Source organism: Thunnus albacares, chromosome 4 (assembly GCF_914725855.1).
Source record: "Thunnus albacares chromosome 4, fThuAlb1.1, whole genome shotgun sequence".
NCBI lineage: Eukaryota > Metazoa > Chordata > Actinopteri > Scombriformes > Scombridae > Thunnus > Thunnus albacares.
The window spans coordinates 23,057,754-23,077,472 of record NC_058109.1 but is presented as its reverse complement, the minus strand read 5'-3'; the positions used below and the strand labels follow the sequence as shown (position 1 = coordinate 23,077,472).

General features: G+C 38.0%; 2 protein-coding genes across 2 annotated transcripts; both read left to right on the top strand.

Moving 5' to 3' along the window:
- The first annotated feature begins 276 nt into the window (after positions 1–276).
- On the top strand, positions 277–6,112 carry slc6a14 (solute carrier family 6 member 14). The gene is made up of 15 exons (XM_044349282.1): positions 277–342; positions 851–995; positions 1,105–1,236; positions 2,281–2,442; positions 2,757–2,871; positions 2,953–3,085; positions 3,297–3,437; positions 3,548–3,683; positions 3,872–3,964; positions 4,057–4,182; positions 4,260–4,378; positions 4,486–4,585; positions 4,688–4,797; positions 5,613–5,814; positions 5,904–6,112. Exons 1-15 carry the CDS (start codon positions 277–279, stop codon positions 6,110–6,112), a joined length of 1,989 nt encoding a protein of 662 aa, XP_044205217.1.
- Positions 6,113–11,408: 5,296 nt separating this feature from the next.
- Positions 11,409–19,156, top strand: LOC122980619 (sodium- and chloride-dependent neutral and basic amino acid transporter B(0+)-like). The gene is made up of 15 exons (XM_044348770.1): positions 11,409–11,462; positions 12,639–12,783; positions 12,873–13,004; positions 13,618–13,779; positions 13,888–14,002; positions 14,090–14,222; positions 14,532–14,672; positions 15,249–15,384; positions 15,819–15,911; positions 16,001–16,126; positions 16,264–16,382; positions 16,465–16,564; positions 17,872–17,981; positions 18,195–18,362; positions 18,510–19,156. Exons 1-15 carry the CDS (start codon positions 11,409–11,411, stop codon positions 18,636–18,638), a joined length of 1,863 nt encoding a protein of 620 aa, XP_044204705.1. The 3' UTR covers positions 18,639–19,156.
- The last annotated feature ends 563 nt before the right edge of the window (positions 19,157–19,719 follow it).

Here is a 19,719-nt window from a genome sequence, read left to right as displayed (position 1 = left end):
CAAGAGGAAAACTTCCTGCTTTAAATCACAATTCCTGTTTAAAGATATTAATTGTGCACACACACACACACACACACACACACACACACACACACACACACACGCACACACGCACACACACACAGCGGTGCTGTTGGGGAGTCACAAGTACAGGTCAGTGCTTGTGATTGGTTGAAAAACAGCACTCCCCTGCCTGTCAGAGGGGGGGACTTTAAAGCAGACCTACCTGAGCGATTTTGAATTTCTTTTACAGACTTTTTATCAAGCAGGTGAGACATGAGGAAATACGGCTGGAACAGTTTCAAGGATTTAATTTTCAGTAATCCTGCTGTTGTCGACCAGGTAGGATTGCAAACCTGTTGGACCAGACTTTCACTCGATAATTAACCACACAATGAATGAGTCAGACTGAAGACCAAATCTATAGAGGAAGACAAAATTAAATATATCGTTTGCTTAATTTGGGTGAAAAATACATTGTTTTTCTATTTTTAATTGTAATAAATTTAGAAAAAAAAATGTTTTTATGGTGTGCTTGTTTACAGCTGAAGGGTGAAATAAAATCTTATTCAATATATTATGGCTCAATTTAAGTGGCCACTGTAAATGAAATTGCCTTGAAGTGATGATGGAACCAATGTGACTTTTTCTCTCCCCTCAGGACCATGAAGTGATAGTTCACTCACTGAAGCTGATATTTTATTTTTGTTATACATTATTATCAGTTAGGAGTCATGATTGTATTTGATGATAACAAAAGTTAGTTGTGATGGCACTTTGATATCTTATATAGAAGTGACTCTCCACTCCATTTTTACACATTTAATAACATTTGTTTTTCATTGAGCAGGACCCACATGTGGATGATGGTGATGAGAATTCTGATCGTGGGAACTGGACTAGTAAGCAGGAGTATATCCTTTCTACAATTGGTTATGCTGTTGGACTGGGAAATATCTGGAGGTTTCCATATTTGGCCTACAAGAATGGAGGGGGTACGTATTTGGTACTGAACCATTTGTTCTGGGAATCCCAATTGATGACACCACTGTCCTTATTAAGCTTCTTTTAATCCTCTGCCACTCAATCCTTCACTGTGAACAGGGGCCTTTCTTATACCCTACTTTGTGATGCTTGTGGTGGCTGGAATTCCTCTTTTCTTTCTGGAAAGTGCCTTCGGGCAATTCTGCAGCCAAGGCCCAATCAACATATGGAGAGCAGTGCCAATACTGCAGGGTAAGACTACCATTCAAGTTTTGTGAGAGGTCAGTTGGGTACATCTAAAGAAAAAAACATGTCAAACATGAGGGATTTAATGAGGCTGTTGGTTAATGGTCAACTGTGTGACCTAAAATGCAGCTTTTTTATGACTTCTGACTTCAGATAAGTTTTTGGTTGTTTGGTTTTAAAGACTTTGTGTCCAGAAATAGTCAGAGCTGCAGTGATTACTGTGGCTTTACCTTCAGGGTCAATGCATAATCATGCAAACCAAAGGTAGTTGAAAATTAAGTCAAACTGAAGGGATAAATTATGTTATTAGAAGCTTAGCAGAATAGTCAAAAAACAAGAATAATTCATCCCAGATCACAATTTGGTTTGCTAGCAACACTGTGGTGTCACTTTATTAAATGTTAGTGTACAAAACATATAAATTCAGAAATTAAAATTAAAATTCACAAATCAGAACATGACACAAATATCCACTGATGCCACATGTTGTTTAGAAACAGCTTCTACTGTGTTTTGCTGCAAACAAGCAGTCAAAATGGAAATACTGTATTCCCAAAAAGTGTTTTCTAATCTTTAAGGGGGGTCTGAAGTTGTGAAGTACTTGGAGTACATACACAATTGTGCAAAACAAAATATGATGCCAATTTTTTTTTTTTACTTCTGTGGGCAGGGGTGTAATAAAACAGTCAGGGTAATTGTTTGTTTTGGCAGTTGAGTTACATGCTATTTTATAGGCTGTGAAGATAAAAACACCAGTTGGTCACCTTTCATAACTCTAGTATGTAAGACATTTACTTATCTAAAATCACAAAATTTTGACAATCACAGGAATTTGTTGTGTGCTGCTCTCAGCTTCACTGGAAAGTCTTAGTTTAAACAAACCTTAACCTGAAAGGAAACTGTACTTTTCAGGACAGCTGAGGGCACCTAAAATTCATGTTCTGAATGAATTAAACTTACCCAAAAAGAGTTTCTGAAAGTTAAGAAGCTTCTCATTAAAACCTTTTCATAAAGCAACAGCTCCTATAACCTCTTCCTCTTCCTCTCCAGGTGTTGGTGTTGCCATGGTTATGGTGACTCTAATCGTGTCCATCTACTATAACGTAATCATCGCCTACAGCCTGTACTACATGTTCGCCTCCTTCCAGTCTCCTCTGCCGTGGTCCAGCTGCCTCAGCGGGGCTCACAGTAACTGCAGTGACACGCCTTTAGGTGCTTTTCCGCTCAATCCGCTTTTCTTATGAAGAGGTGTTGATCAGATCAGCTGTTCGGTGGATACTGATTTGTCATTCTCGTGGGATGGAGTGACATGAAATAATGATGACAGGATAACATAATCTGATATAAATGGAAGAGTAAAAAGTACAGGGAGTTCAGTTCAGTGCTATTTTGATGTACTGCAATGAATTTAGAATATCTCTGAAAAATGTAAGCAACCTGAAACCACTTCAGGTCAAAGATAATGTAAATAGCGTTTCTGTTCTGGGAAATTAATGCATATACATGCATCATCTCTCCTTTTCTAGTGTATTGCAATGTAAGTGGTGTTTTAGTGGCAAACTGGACGCAGGAAAACAGCACCTGTCCTTCATCTAACATGATCACAGTACCAGTTCAGAGCCCAAGTGAGCAGTACTGGGAGTAAGTGTCACACACTGCACAAGCACATGTACGCACAACAGTCATACTGCTGTTGTACAGTCAGATGTGTCTTCTCCTCAGTCGTGTGGCTCTGCAGAGATCCAGTGGTCTAGATGAAACAGGACCAGTAGTTTGGCACTTGGCTCTCTGTCTGCTGCTGAGCTCCATGCTTGTTGCTGCAGCGCTCATCAGAGGTATCAAGTCATCGGGCAAAGTAAGTCAACATCTACTGTGCTTCATAGAAAGTCCTTATCCATAGTTCGTCCATCCTCAGGGCCTGTGGTTGTCAAGCTCACTGTGACAATTGATAGCTAAACAGAACATTTGGTAACTGTTGGCCTGTCATTTTTAAATTCAAAGCTAGTGTTTCTCTTTAGGTAAAAATGTTTTCGCAGAGTGTGAACTCTTGGCTTTTGTCTCTCCAGGTTGTGTATTTCACAGCTACGTTCCCTTACGTGGTGATTGTGATCCTGCTGATCAGAGGTGTGACACTGGAGGGAGCTAATGATGGGATAGAGTTCTACATTGGTTCCCAATCCAACTGGACTAAACTGACTGAAGCACAGGTAGGAGCCCAGCAATCCCTGTTTAACAACAATTCATTATAGTGCATTACATTACAAGTTTGGAAGAATAAAACTCTTCTAAATCTTAAAGCATTACTGTGTGTTTTTAGGTCTGGAAAGACGCTGCAACTCAGACCTTCTACTCTCTGTCTATTGCCTGGGGTGGAGTCATGACTCTTGCTTCCTATAATAACTTCCACAACAACGTGTTCAAGGACTCATTTGTTGTAACACTTACTAATGCTGGTAGGAGCACAGCTAACAAAATTATTCTAAGGAAGTTAATATATAAATATAAGATATATAGTAATGATAGTGTGGATCAGTATCATGCTTTGTTATCATAAATCAACGAATGGGTGATTAATGACTGACTTATTTTAAATTTATTCTGATGATCTTCAATCTATTTTACTATTTTGATCTCTTTCTAGGCACCAGTGTGTTTGCAGGCTTTGCCATATTTTCAATTTTGGGTCACATGGCTCACATCTATAAACTGCCTGTTGGAGAAGTAGTGAAGGAAGGTCAGACAGAAACACCATATGGGCACCAACCAGTAAAAATATGGAAGACTGCCAGGTGTTCTCTCATGTTTTATTTTTTTGTCTTTGTGCAGGATTTGGCCTGGCATTCATTGCATATCCAGATGCTCTTTCTAAGCTACCCATTTCCCCTCTGTGGTCCATTCTGTTCTTTTTCATGCTTCTGACTGTTGGACTAGACTCCCAGTTTGCAGGAATAGGTGAGATCTCACGTTGCCTATCACCATCGATGTCACAGCACATTCCTGAATCCTGAAATCTCTCTTTTTGTCCTCAGAGGTGATAACAACCTGCCTGATTGATGCCTTCCCAAAAATCTTCAAATCCAAACGTGCCTTAGTGACCATAATGACCAGTGTCATCCTCTACCTCCTGGGCCTGCCTTGTGTCACAAGGGTACGTCTGCCAAAGAGGGACTTTATGTTTCTGTTGTCTGACATAGGTCTAGTTAACCTGCTCACCCTGTGTGTGTGTGTGTGTGTGTGTGTGTGTGTCTGAGATAGGCAGGAATATACTGGGTGACTCTAATCGACCAGTTTGTTGCCAGCTGGGTGCTGCTAATTTTGGCTCTGATGGAGATCATTGGTGTTTCCTACATATACGGTGAGTATGATATCTGTAGAAATGTGCATATAATAGTGACTTACGTTAGATAGCCCTAAACTTCAGCTGTGTACATGTGCATGTTCTTCTCATGCTTTTCAGGAGGAAACCGTTTTATCAAAGACCTTGAGATGATGCTTGGCACTAAGAGTTTCAGTTTCTGGCTGTGGTGGAGAGCATGTTGGTTCTTCATCAGCCCCTTCATCATAGTGGTGAGTACAACCACATACACACTCTGATATAAAATGCGTGTGACTTTCTGCTTATATTTGCACTAAACTAGACACAAAAGACTCACTATAGTGATCAAATATTTGGATTTTGGTTTACACATGCATACTGTATGCTGATGAGTGCCATCAAAGTAGTTCAGAAAATAATCAAGCATTATCAGAAAGCAGAGCCACATAAAGAAATAGGGAAATGTGGACAATATATTTCTACAAGTGGCCATGGAATTACTATTTTTTAAATATGAAAATTAACTATATTTGTGTAAAATCTGTATTTTCTATTTGTAAGGTTTGTAAACAACAAACTTGGTTCTTTAATTTTAGATTCAACCTCCTCACACACTATATTTGGATATAGGATATAGGATTTAAAAAAAGGCAGAGCACAACTTGATCAAACTCGTCTTCAAAATCCAATATGCTGTTTCAAATTGTGAAATATAAATTAAGATTAAAGGGTTCAAATCAGCCTCAGAGTCAGAAACATAATACCCACTGGCACAAGCATCCAACTATTGTACCTGCAAAGTCAAAGTGGTACTGAAAGAAAGAACGTCATTTACATTTAAATACACCTCTCTCTCATTTAGCATACAAAACACAGGTGTAATTAATATCATTAAAATGGCTGCCCTCTATACAGGTGAGGCAGAGCCAGCGTCCTGTCAACAGCAGGAGTAGAAGCAGTGACATTACTGCCTCACAAACAAACATACATACATCTTCAATACCTGAAATTCCCTACTCAAGACTTCCATGACTGAAACACTTAGACAAACCTCTGCTGTCTACAGGTGATCCTGGTCTGGTCTCTGATGACCGTTACACCCCCCACCTATGAAGCAGTCCAGTACCCAGGCTGGGGCTTGGCTCTGGGCTGGTGCATGGTTGCATTCATCCTCCTCTGGATACCTGTTATCGCTGTGTATAAGATGATGAGAGCAGAGGGAAATCCCTGGAAGGTGTGTGTGTGTTACAATATCTGGAGGAAATATGGTGGATTAAAACACCTCTCTTCTCTTGATATACATTTACAAAGGATTAAAATGTGCACTGACTGAGATTTTTTCAATAAATGCCAGGAGATGATCTCCAGATAAAAATCTGTAGCAATACCCTGATGTCTTACTTTCCACAGCGTCTGAAGTCATTGTGCTCTCCCTCTGAAAAATGGCATCCTTACCTGGACATCCATCGCACAGAGCGCTACACAGAAGAACGCTGCCACCGTAGGAAGAATCGCAACAACAAACCAGAAACAAATGTAAATGTGATCTCCAGCTCATGGCTCTGATGTCTGTGAATGTGTGTCAACATGCATTCATGCATATTTTCTACATTTCTCTTTTTTTCCCTTTGGTGAAGCAGCTAACTGAATACTTTATACTGAAAGTTAAAGCTGCATCAAGTGATTTTTGACCTTCAGGAGGCAAAGAGTGACTCATATACAAACTCACAGCAGATCAATGATATCTAACGTCTACTGTGTTAAAACACTTGCCCAATATTTCAGCAGAAATAGAGCATATGGGCCTCATCAAATATTCCACCCTTCAAATGTCAACTCGAACATTCACTTGTGTTTCAGCTGTGGTTTGGTCCACTACTTTCTCTCTTTCTTTTCAAGAAAATGATATATAACTGCTGCCATTTCCTGCTGGAGCGGGTATGTGTTTACAGTAAATGAGAGCCATTTAGGACTCAACTGTACAGTCAGATGAGCTAGAACAATGAATTTAACGTGTATGAATGATATTTACAATAATAGCAATACTTCCCATTAGAGGGGATCATTTGATTCAATGTTAATAACAAAATTATATATTAATGGTGCTTTAGAATCAGGTAATGTGTCTAATTATGTCAGTAATTCATGGACTTTTAGATTATTTATTTCACTGTCTTCAATCCAAAATGTTTGATCTTGTAAATCATGCTCACCTCAGAAAACTTACCGCAATAAATAATTTACTTCAGCATCTCTGATATGTGACACCATTAAGAATGACTTGAAATTCAACATGGATGAAGCAAAAACGTTAGATTTCAAGCTGTTTTACATGTTGTATTTATTTAAATCGCACATTGCTAAATGTTTTAAAACTGATCTCACATCCAACTTACCAACAACCATAAAAGTCTACCATGAACTCCTTACACTCCTCTCATTATCTAGGTAACTAATTCATATTTCATGTCTGTGTGTTAATGGTTATTCCTATCAACTGCATACATTGCTGTCTGCCACAGTGCTTTTTTTGATAATGCCACAAAGTTTGATTTTTTCATATTCTAAACATAGAAAGGAAAAAGAAGAAGATTGATAATCAGTCAAATTAAATCAAAAGTAGAGGTGGATCCCTCATAGTGAGTCAGTCCGATGGTTGAAGGGTTGAGACTATACATACAGTGTTTTAGAGTCTTATGTATGAGATCATGTTGTTGTTTTATGGTCACTAGACTTTACAAAGAGGTGGAAACTATTAGGAAGGATTGGACTTAAACTAGGAACTGTTATTGTTTTGTCGGTAGTCTCCTGGACTTGACTCATGCATCTCTACACTCTTAACTCCAGAGACCACACTGGAAATAAGATGTACTGCTCTATGCTTACTTGTAATGTCTCCCTTCTCATCATGTTAACTTAACTAAACTAAAAAATTAAAGCTAAAATAATCTTATCTAAATTAAGCTAAACTGAAAAAAATGCATAACAGAAGTCACAGCTACAAAAAGAGTTGTCTTAGTTCCAGCAACACCTGTAAAACCAGATGATCCGTTGATTTTGGGATGTGTGTGTGTGTGTCTGTGTGTGTGTGTGTAGTTATCCAGTATTTACTGATACGACAGTTCATATTTACAGAAGAACCTCTCAGTATGTTTGAATTGTGAAGTAGTATTTGATTAAGCTGAAGGGCTCGTATTAGCTGTCTGAGCAAATGACGTGTGTATGTGTGTGTGTGTGTGTGTGTGTGTGTTGTCATGTGTGTGACCAAGCAAGTCTGACTGTCTGTGTCTTGTGTAAGCTGTTGATTAACGGCTTGTGCATGAGTTTGAGATTTATCTCAGTGTCACTGGTTGCGGTCATGTCATCACTCTGTTATTACTGTGTGCTTTCAGCCATTATGTAGCTCTCTGATGTCAACAACCAAACTGAGTTCTCCGCAGCTGTCTTTAATTTTACCATCTTTTCACCAGACCGGCCACGACAATATATCATGGGCAAAAGGGGAGGACATAACAAAATACACTTAGCATTTTTTCATTAACTGTGTTTTTTGAAATCCAGATTGGATTGTTAGTTAACTTGTATATTTTGTTTTTGTTTCTCTCCATACAATTACCCTTACATGGTGGTCTTCCCTATAACAGACGGGCCAGCTGGCAATAATAAGCTCACAAATTAATTTCACAAAACACAGTTAAGTTAAAATTAATCAGGATTAAGGCCAGTTTCTTTTTAAGTTTTAACAGACAAAACATCTTTCAATAGATATGCTTTCTCCAGGGTGGGCAGCAGTCAGAGCATGTACACAAACTGTCAGTGTCTTCTGTCAGTGTCCAGGCTTTGAGAAAACCCTCCCTAAGAAATTTAAACCTTCTCAAGCAAGTGAAACAAAATGAAGCTACAGCTTAAATGACTGGTTTCTCAAACATGCTGTTATTGCTGGAAGAATTGGAGATATCTATAATGAGGCTTAAACTCGATAATGAAGTAGTTACACCACCAGCTGGTGCTTGTCATTTTCTTTCTTTTAAAATGCTAGAGCAGAATTCATGATTTGGATCAACAAGCTACAGTTTTATTTCACTCATGAATTAATTTTGTATATAATGGACATTCTTAAAACTTAATTAACAAAAATGCAACAACTACTCAACTATGAAATAAATTTAATTGTAGAGACTGTCCCAGTGTGAGTGTGAAGTGAAGTTATCACACTTTATGTTAGCTTGAGTTATCACTGTTGTCTGATATTTGTCAAACCTTTCGGAAAATTAATTTCACTTTGACAGTTGCTGACAGGTTAATTACTTTCAATATCCTGTGTAGAGTGGTGAATTGTCCTGTCTCGCTGTCTTGTTAGAAGCAGTGTGATGCAAAAACTTATGATTGTTGTAGTTTTATGGCATTTTAATATCTCAGCAGTGAATGTCACTTGTTATTTCCTCCCTCGCTGCTATAGGTGATCATCTATAGGACATTAATATGCTTTGAATTTATTTTAAAATGACTGTACTCTATTATTTGTTTCCTAAAAGTTTGTTTTTATATTTTTTTCAGTGTTTAGATGCTGTGTATTTCACAGTTATATTTCCACGTGTTGTGATTCTCATCCTGCTGATCAGGAGTGTGACACAAGAGGGAGCTACTGTAGAGTTGCACAATGGTTCCCCATCCAAGATGACTCCATGACTCAAACATTATATATGTCTGTTACTTTGGTAGGAGCACAGTACACATATTTCATACTGTACAAAAAAGAGTTTTTTTTTTCTCTCAAAGAAAATAGTCTAGTAATTTATAACACTAGAGAGGCAAATGTCTCTCCTACTTGACTCCAGATTATAATGACAGTTGAAGCACTTTATAAATAATCTCTAATTAATAATAGCTGCAAAGTATCCATATCAGAAAGGAACTATCCAACAGAAGTCACAAACATTTGTGCATATATTTGAGGATCTTTGTTCTCCTGGTCTGATGACATTTGTGCCCCGCTCATATGGAACCATCCAGTTCCCAGTCTGGGACTTGGCTCTGGGCAGGTGCAAGTCTCATCTCCTCATCTGGATCCCTGAGAGCTGAGGGAAACCCCTAGAACCTTTGTGGGGAAAAACACATAGAAATAGACGAATAGACGAAACCATCAAGCATGGTTTTTCAGGTGTGAAAGTATTCATGTTCCCACTGAATCATTTTATTGTCTGATATCAAGCTTCACAGAGATAAGAGGGAAATTTGCTCTCCTCTAATGAGTTATTTTATGTTTAGTATATACTCATAAGTGTAGATATGAATAAGAGTTCTTGACTAAAGACACTCTTTGGGAAGTAGTGAGTCAAAATGTTCTGTTCAATATAAGATGAAAGTCTAGTGCTTACTGAAGCCCAACAACACTTTTAAATATTATTGTGATGCCAGAGATGAGACAATTATTTGCACCTTCAGCTGACTTAACATTTTTTATAGTCAACTGAGACCCTATAACAAGTGATTTGTCAAGACTGGACAGCTCTGAAAGACAAAACCTTTATTATAAATACATATATACTGTATGTACACACTGTATGTGTCAGTGAGGAATGCCATCACCTTTGTTTGTCAGCACTCATCCAGTATTTACCCATGTGTGGCTGACTCCTCTTTATAGCCACATCCTGAGGAAGACCCAGTGTGGGTTGAAACCAGTTAGCATTCTCCTTTTGGTGATATTTTTTAACTTTGATATGTCCTAACCAATAAAGGGGTTTTAACTACATCCTTTTACTACATTATAACCATGAGCACCCGGTATTTCTTATTATGTTTACCTACGTGTCATGTTTGCAAATTAACATCTCAATGGGTGTGAACAGCAAGCAACACAGTATTTGATTAAGCTGAAGGGCTCATTGAACTGAGCAGTTGACTCTGTCTCTTCGACTCTTGGATGATTTTTTTATCCCTTTGAGAACTATACGACATGACAATCGTCGTATTAAAGTTTTATTGATTAGTTTTTTACTGTCATTAGTCTTTCACTTGCCTCATCATTTAAATATTTTTTATAGCAGGTCCGCAGACCTAAATGCTTATTTTAAAGTTAAGCTATTAATAAAGGGTGACAAGTTTCATTAATAAACAGCCAATGGTTTCACAGTTTCGGTTCGGTTTATGCTCGAATGTCTGCTAGTTATTTTGCTTAAACTGTGACCACAGGCAAAAAGAGAAGCTGTGCCTAAATTGTTATACTTAGCTTGTAGGCATGTTAACCCATAAGTGTCTGTTTTGCCCCAAAAGTAAGCTTAACTGTTGCTATGGATACTTACGGTTTAATATAGTCCATACTGCAAATGATTTAGAACAGTGATCGTTGACGACATTGAAGTATCCCGTTAAATGTTACATTTTTGTATCTAAACTATTTTCCTGAGATAATACACTCCAGCTTTTGGTCTCATACAAACTATATTGTTTCTGATGTAATGTGCAGTAGTACTGTATCCAAGAAGGAAAGACTAAGAGTCGTAAAATGCTGAATGGTTAGATACTAAAAGCCTCACAAGTCAGTGGTGTTTGATATAGCTTATGTATTTATTTAAAAATTAGATACATGTATCATTAACAGGTGAACTGTTCCTTTAAAATTGCAGCTGAGATAACATTACTTTGTTTGGCTTTTGACATGGAAGAAACCCCACAAAAGCTTGACTTAGTTATATTGACAGACATCTTTTTACAGTGTGGGCAGGTTCACCTGCACATGCTCTCCTGTCTCTGCGGTAAACAGATCATTGACAGAATCCAGTTCTGTTGCTCTGAGTTGAGACACTTTTTTGAGCAGTGTGAGTTTCCTCTGACGACCATCAGAAACGGATGAAAGAACATGTGGAAATATGGCTCAAACATTTCCAAGGATCCTCCTATTATTGCTGATCAGGTAGGATTACAGACATCTGCTTTTCTAAGTGCATAATTAACTTGAGCATTCTTCACATATTTGTTTTTGTTTTGTTTGTTTGTTTTGTGTCTTTGCACAACAGATGGTTGAATTTAACAGCACTAATGAAAATGAAACAAAGCTAAACATACATCATTATTGCAATAACACAGCAATGTCCCATTCCTATTTAAAGCCTATATAGCTACAACCAAAGTGAATACAATAAAATTATGATAGTTTGTTGTCCATCAAAGTAACTATTACTCCAATATGTTTTCTTTTTTTGGTATTAGAAAAACTTAAACAGACATTCATCGGAAGGATAAATGCATGTAGACATTGTTGCCCTTGGGGACTGAATTTAACAAACATTTACTTAATTCACTGAACTCCCCCACCCTTATTTAGGGTGACAGGTAGCTACCATATAAAGGATTAAGTTACAAATACATCAACAGTGAATCTCACTGCAGTCTCACTGAGTTGTTAATGCCATTTTGATGCATAATAACCACATAACATTGAACAAATTTTAAACTTCCTGGTGACAAAGTACCCAAGTGTCTGTATGATTCATAGCGAGGCTCTAATATGTTTTATGTAAACATTTTGAAATGATATGGCAGGAAAAGCACAAATGTAACATTTATAACATTAATAGCAAGTGAAGTAAAGTAAAATGAGTTTAAAAAATTACTATTCTGTGTCATTGAGGCCTAAGAGTCAGCAGGTGCCCACTCCAACCAAACACCCCACTAATGACGTCATTTGTTAGTTGCCTTTGCCTTGATTGAAGGTGTTTGAAGTGGCCATTTATCAATAATTAAAATGCAACTTAAAATCAAAGGACCACTGATGCACGGTGGGGATGTGCTGTCTACAAAGTCCTCTAATCTAAGCAAATATCTAGAGTAATCAAATAATCGAAACAAATACTAATTATTATTCATAAAACTACCATAAAAAGCTCCTACAGTCTTCATCAGAGAAATCATCTGCTTTGTGGTTGGAATCTAAGAACCACTGTCCTGTAGTATCATCAGTATACACAGTACTGGTGATGCTTATATTACAAACATTTTTTTTTTCAGATTAAGTTATTTATTATTTATTATTAAGTTAATTTAAACCACAGATAGTGCATCACAGCTTATAAAACTCTACTCTGAGCAGGACTCCCCTGTGGATGATGGCGATGAGAACCCTGAACGTGGGAACTGGACCAACAAGACAGAATACCTCCTCTCTATGATCGGCTTCGCTATTGGCTTGGGAAATATCTGGAGATTTCCCTATGTAGCCTTTAAGAATGGAGGGGGTAATTATTTGGCATCAGTGTTCAGAAAAATCAGTTTTGATAAATCTGTTGTAGTAGTTGTGAAAACTTGCTTTTATCCCTGTGAGCAGGTGCCTTTCTCATTCCCTATTTTGTGATGTTGGTTTTGTGTGGAATTCCTCTTTTCTTCCTGGAAAATGCCATTGGTCAGTTCTGCAGCCAAGGCCCAGTCAACATGTGGAGAGCAGTGCCGATACTGCAGGGTGAGCTTGCAGTTAAACAGTAAATTCATTCTCTATTAGATCAAAATTAAATTCCATGTTGCCACAATTTCATAAAACCTTTTAGTGAGTAAAAGTAGGGCTGCAACTATCAGGTTTTTAAAATGTTGATTAATCTATAGATATTTTTAATTTAATTGATGAATCATTTAACTTTATAAAATGACAGAAAGTAGTGAAAAACATTTGAAAACCTATAACTGGAAAGTGTAACAATCATGCTTGATATATGACTCAAACTATTAATTAATTACCTCATATTATTTTATTGATCATTTTACCTCTGAATGTAAGGCAGTACAGATCTCAACTATAACCTAGCAATAGGTGATATAATGGTGCATTTAGCATAATGTGCGATATCAAAAGTTAATCTAAATCAATAATATTGATCATTAACCTAAAGCTTAAAGAAAAAGGTGATTCTTTAACTATGGAGCTTGCTTCAAGGTCTCCCTCTGCCCATCAGGAAATACAAAAGAGAGAAAATATCTTTTTGTGGTTTGGTTGGCTCAGTGAGGTCAGACAACAGATTTTTTTGTAAAATATTTTGTATAGACATATACTTTGCATTATAACCTATTATCTTCTGCAGGTGTTGGCTTAGGCATAATTATGGTGAACGCACTGTTGTCAATTTACTACAACGTCATCATCGCCTACAGTTTGTTCTACATGTTCGCCTCCTTCCAGTCTCCTCTGCCGTGGTCCAGCTGCCACAGCTGGGCTGACAGTAACTGCGGTGACAGACCTAAAGGTGCTTTTCAACTCCATCATTATTACTTGTGAGATGCGTTGATCAGATCTGCACCAAATTGACTGATATTTTAAGCAAGCCATTCACTGGTCATCTCTCCTTTTCTAGTGTATTGCAATGTAAGTGGTGTTTTAGTGACGAACTGGACTCAGGAAAACAACACTTGTCCTTCATCCAGCATGATCAAAGTTCCAGTGCAGAGCCCAAGTGAGCAGTACTGGGAGTAAGTATCACACACTCAAGCAAACGAGCACATATGCACACATCTGTCACACTGCTGTTGTTACAGTCAGATGTGTCTTCTCTTCAGTCGTGTGGCTCTGCAGAGATCCAGTGGTCTAGATGAAACAGGACCAGTAGTTTGGTACTTGGCTCTCTGTCTGCTGCTGAGCTCCATGCTTGTTGCTGCAGCGCTCATCAGAGGTATCAAGTCATCTGGCAAAGTAAGTCAACAGCTACTGTACTTAATAACGAGTCCTTATCCACAGTTTGTGAAAATTTACCTTTTCTTCAAGCACATGAAAACAAGAATCAGACACCACAAATGCAAGCAAGTACACAATGTATTTCCCAGTTGAATTTTCCTCTTTAACTGGTGTTTCTGGTGTTGTGCTGTAACAGTAAATGCCATTTGCTTTGTTAAGCAATGCTGACATGATACACACATTTCATTCATATGTAGCAGGTTTGGCCCACTATGGTCAGCTCACAACCAAGTTCACTGTATGAATTGTATTGCTCTGTCTTTCCAGGTTGTGTATTTTACAGCTACATTCCCTTACTTGGTGATTCTGATCCTGCTGATCAGAGGTGTGACGCTGGAGGGAGCTAAAGATGGCATAGAGTTCTACATTGGCTCCAAATCCAACTTGACCAAACTGACTGAAGGACAGGTGAGGACCCAACTTTCCCTGTGTGCGACGCAACAAGAGCAAGAGTTTACAGCCACTTGCTGACAATGCTACAATGGTACAATGTTTACTATGTTCATCTTCACACATTAGCTTGTTTTAGCATTGGCCAATTACCACTGAACAAAAAGTATAACTGAGACTGACAGGCATGTCATTAGTTTTGCGGGTATTTGGTCAGAAACCAAAGTATTGCCAAAACCAAAGTAGTTTGATCTGATGATGGTGCTACATGAAAAGTTAAGGGATCACCAAAGTTATTATAATCAATTGTAAAGGAGAAATGAATGTGTAAATTTCATGGGAATTCATCCAATAGTTGTAAAGACATTTCAATTAAAACCACAAATGTCAACCTCATGATGACGCTAGGGGGAAAGTCAGGGAATCACCAAAGTCATTAGGATTCATGATCCTTTGGAACCATGAATGTTTGTACAACTTTTCAGAGATATACCACTCTGGACCAAAGTGGTGAACTGTCAGACTGATATTGCCATCCTGACAGTCTACAGGCTAAAAACAGTAGCATAAGTTTAAAACATGACGTGTTTTCAGGTCTGGAAGGACGCCGCAACACAGACCTTTTATTCCCTGTCCATTGCTTGGGGTGGAGTTGTGACTCTTGCTTCTTATAGCAACTTCCACAACAACATGTTCCTGGACTCAGTGGTTGTAACCCTCATTAACCATGGTAGGAAAACACTGTTTCAGTTGAAGCACTATATCAAATAAAGTGTATTTATTTTGCTGCTTTATCAGAACTAAGTAAATATATAACAATGTAATGTTGTAAGTACACAGTTTAGTTAATATCAAAGCCACTATGCGTGGATTTTGAAGATGTCTGGGGCGACCCCCAGTGATAAAAAAAAACATAGTGGTGAAAAGCTATCCAACGGGTCTAATGAGGACGAAAAGGCAGCAGTCCAGAGTTCTTTCATTTGCAGTGGCTAAATAAAAGCTGCTAAAAATTTTTAGTGCTGCCCTTTCTGACAGGAAGCTTTCTTTTTGTTGAGTAGGCTCAACTGGCTGCCTGAGCAGGTAATCTCCAGTATGTGTAAAATAAAGCATGGGATATTTAAGCTGATTAGTCTACTCTATGTGACTATTTTCATCTCATTCTAGGCACCAGTGTGTTTGCAGGCTTTGCCATCTTTTCAATTTTGGGTCACATGGCTCAAATCTATGGAAAGCCTGTTGCAGAAGTGGTGAAGGAAGGTCAGGCACCTTTAATACCACTTGATTTTAAAAAATGTCGAAAGGCTGCTATATGTTCTCTGATGTTTTGTTTTTCCATCTTTGTGCAGGTTTTGGCCTGGCATTCATTGTATATCCAGCTGCCCTGGCTAAGCTTCCCATTTCCCCTCTGTGGTCTATCCTGTTCTTCTTCATGCTTTTCATAGTTGGTCTGGACACTCAGTTTACAATTTTAGGTGAGACTGTCATTTACTATTCCAAAACACTTTTTTAAACACATTGGATCTGTGCGGAAGCAACTAATCACTGTTTTCCTTTCGGCCTGAAATTCTTCAGTTTGCTTGTTACTTCTCATCTCTCCTCTCTCCATTAGAGGTGATTACCACCTGCCTGACTGATGCATACCCTGAAATCCTCAAACCCAGACGTGCCTTTTTAACTATTGCCACCAGCTCCATCATCTTCCTCTTGGGCCTGCCATGTGTCACAAGGGTAGGTCTGCTGAGAGTGACTGTATTACTGCTGCCTGATATTACTATCTTGCTTACCTGCACTGTGTGTGTGTCTAAAATAGGCAGGAATATACTGGGTGACTCTAATCGACCAGTTTATTACCAGCTGGGTGCTGCTAATTTTGGCTCTGATGGAGATCATTGGCTTCTGCTACATATATGGTAAATGTGAAAGACTTTTATACAACTTTACAAGTTTGTTTCATTGGCTGTATTTACTGTATGTATGTCTGTATGTGTATGCCACAGTCAGTGTCAGCAATGTTCTTCTTAAGCACCTGGCAAATTACTGAAACAATACGACACAAAGTGCAGTCATTGGGCTTACAAATATGAGTTTGACTGGTTGGGCTGTGAGAAGTTAGAGGTCTGTCTGTCCTACTGGAAGCACCCAGCTGTCTACTAATTTGCTACCTTTGTCAGCTACTCATGTTACCTAAATTAGCTTAATTTTGCTGGTTAGTTACAAAAGCTGGTAATATTCTTTATTTTTTCTTATTGTCAACAACCCCAATGAAAAGACCAAAACCAAGAATGTGTTAGTTTGACACTTGATACTTTGTGAAGCTGAGCCTACTGGAGACATCATGGGCCCAGTCAGTGAAATATTGATGAAAGTAGGAGCCCACTTGACAACCCCAATGATATGCCTGCACAGCCTTTCTCAACATCAGAGCAGCATAGGTCAGTGCTTAAACCTTCCATCACCACTGGGAGCATGGGAATTTAAGAGTTGGCACTTTAGATTAACATCATTTGAAAACATGACAATTCCTTAATTATTGTCATATTATTGAAGTATGTAATACAATACTTTGCTATCCTGTCTGTTGCACCCAGGTACAAGCCCATTTATCCCTGCTGAAGACATATAGTAAATCTTTGAAAATGGTTCACAAATATGTAGTTTCATTTTTTTTAAAAAAAGGTTGATTAATTTCTTAAAACAGCTGGGCACTATAGTTTCTATCAAATGTCACTCAAATAGAAGTGAATATTGCATTTGTTGGTGGTTTTGCAGCTGCGGATTTGATGCTCTACTGAGTATTTCAGGCACCTGGACGGTGCATGTGGAACTGACTTAAAATAAACCACATTGCCCATGTTTGTAGTAATGAAGGAACATGTCATCAATTGCAACCATATGTCTCACTGATGTGTTTTTAATAGTTTTTTGGAACAATGAAAGGCACAGCAGAATAAGCTATCAGGTTTAGATAATACTTGTTGGTATTAGTGTGATCAACTCACTGTTGGTTGTGGTCTTTTTGTGGGATTTTTTGACATTCTTGACAGTTTAATATAGAATATCACTTGACTTTACAGAATTCTCTATGGTGAACGAATTATATTGCTGACATCTTGGCTAGCAGCTGAGGGCCCGAATGATGTAGACATTAGCATCAGAAGTAAGACAGCTTTCTGTTGCTGAGTTGTGCACATATTCATTTTCTTCTCATGCCCTGCAGGAGGGAACCGTTTGATTAAAGACATTGAGATGATGATTGGAGAAAAGACCTTTGGTTTCTGGCTGTGGTGGAGAGCATGTTGGTTCTTTATCAGCCCCTGCATCATAGTGGTGAGTACAACCTCAGGTTTGTTCTTTTACTTTATATTGTTGTAGAAATAACACCTTCAACACACGCTCTACCTATTTTACCTTTCAACTCCCTCACGGGGCACTTTTTGTATACCTATATAGGTCCATTTTAGCTTTTTTTTTAAGTAATCTGGGAATTAAAGTGTAAATATTTACACTTTAATTATATTAACAACTACCTTTGTTGTCCAGGGGATCTTGATCTGGTCTTTGTTGACATTTGTGCCCCCTTCCTATGGAACAGTCCAGTTCCCAGCCTGGGGTTTGGCTCTGGGCTGGTGCATGGTTGCATTTGTCCTCCTCTGGATCCCTGTCATCGCTGTGTATAAGATGATAAGAGCAGAGGGAAATCCCTGGAAGGTGTGTGTGTCGCCTTGTTTAAGACAAGAAATGTTTTTAACAAGCTGGGATTTCTCTTTTGTAATTTGAAAGCAGTGATGCCCTTCAAAGTTTGTACCCATATTCATGATTTATAAATATGATTTTATAATCTTGTACCTTCCACAGCGTTTGAAGTCACTGTGCTCTCCTTCTGAAGAATGGCATCCCTACCTGGACATCCATCGAGGAGAACGCTACTCAGAAGAACACTGCAGCAAAAGAAGAGAAGTGTCAACAAGCGATAAGCAAATGTAAATGCAATCTTCAATCTTCACATGTCTCTTCAACCAGTCAGCTTTAGTTAAAGCTGAACACCCAACTACAGTATAAAGTTATGAAAAAGCTGCTGCGTGAATGGGAGGTTATATGAAGGGCAGATTTTCTTTATGCCATGTTTGACCTGAATGGTATTAAACTTACCTTTCTACCTTAATCAGATGTCTTTCATTCTTTGAAGAGCTCTTAAAACTTTAAGAATCTGTCTACATGTCAGGTAGTGAGTTTAATTTGCTCTTGAGTCCCTCGGCTGATGTAATCATTCTTACAAAAGCTCCATCTGATAGTGTTGGATGTCAGGCACATAAGAAATTCTGATTTTACTGTATTTCACTGAGTAAATGATTTTTGGGAAACTGTAAGTATATTAGGGAAATCTGCATGTCTTTAACAGAAGAAGAAAAGAAAACATTTGTCTCAGCGTCGCAGAATTCCTTAATTTTGTATCATGTTGACATGGAAATTTAGAAGGAAAATATAGAAGGAAATTTTGTCCCTTACATCTCATAAACAAGTGATTTACCATCCTTTGGAACCATCATTGCTGACTCAATCCTCATTGCAATACATTACAAAAACTAAATAAAAGTGTTGGTGCTGGCACTGTTTTGATTACTGTCACTGTGATTATGGCTAATATTCCTTACACCTTTCGAACAATAATTATCAATGAATGTAAAGAACGAAAGTTTTTATCCAACTTTTGGGAAACAATGATAACTCAGAATTATTCTAAGTGCTCTATGCACCCAGTGTACTCAAAAAGTAAATGGCTTTTAGTACATATTAGTGGTGCAATATGTAGCAGGAGAGCAAAGCCAGAATCCACACAAAATCTTTCTAAATGTTGTTCAAAACCTTAAACTGGTCATTTTTTATGAGTATAGCCTGTTAGATTTGCTGTTTTTACACATTTACTTTACTACTTAACATTAAAAATGAATCTGCACATTCACAGACAGAACTGTAATCATTACATATATAATATATTTTCTAAATATTTGTATGTACTATGTGAATGAGTTTATGTGTGCATGTGTATGAAAATATGTATGAAAAC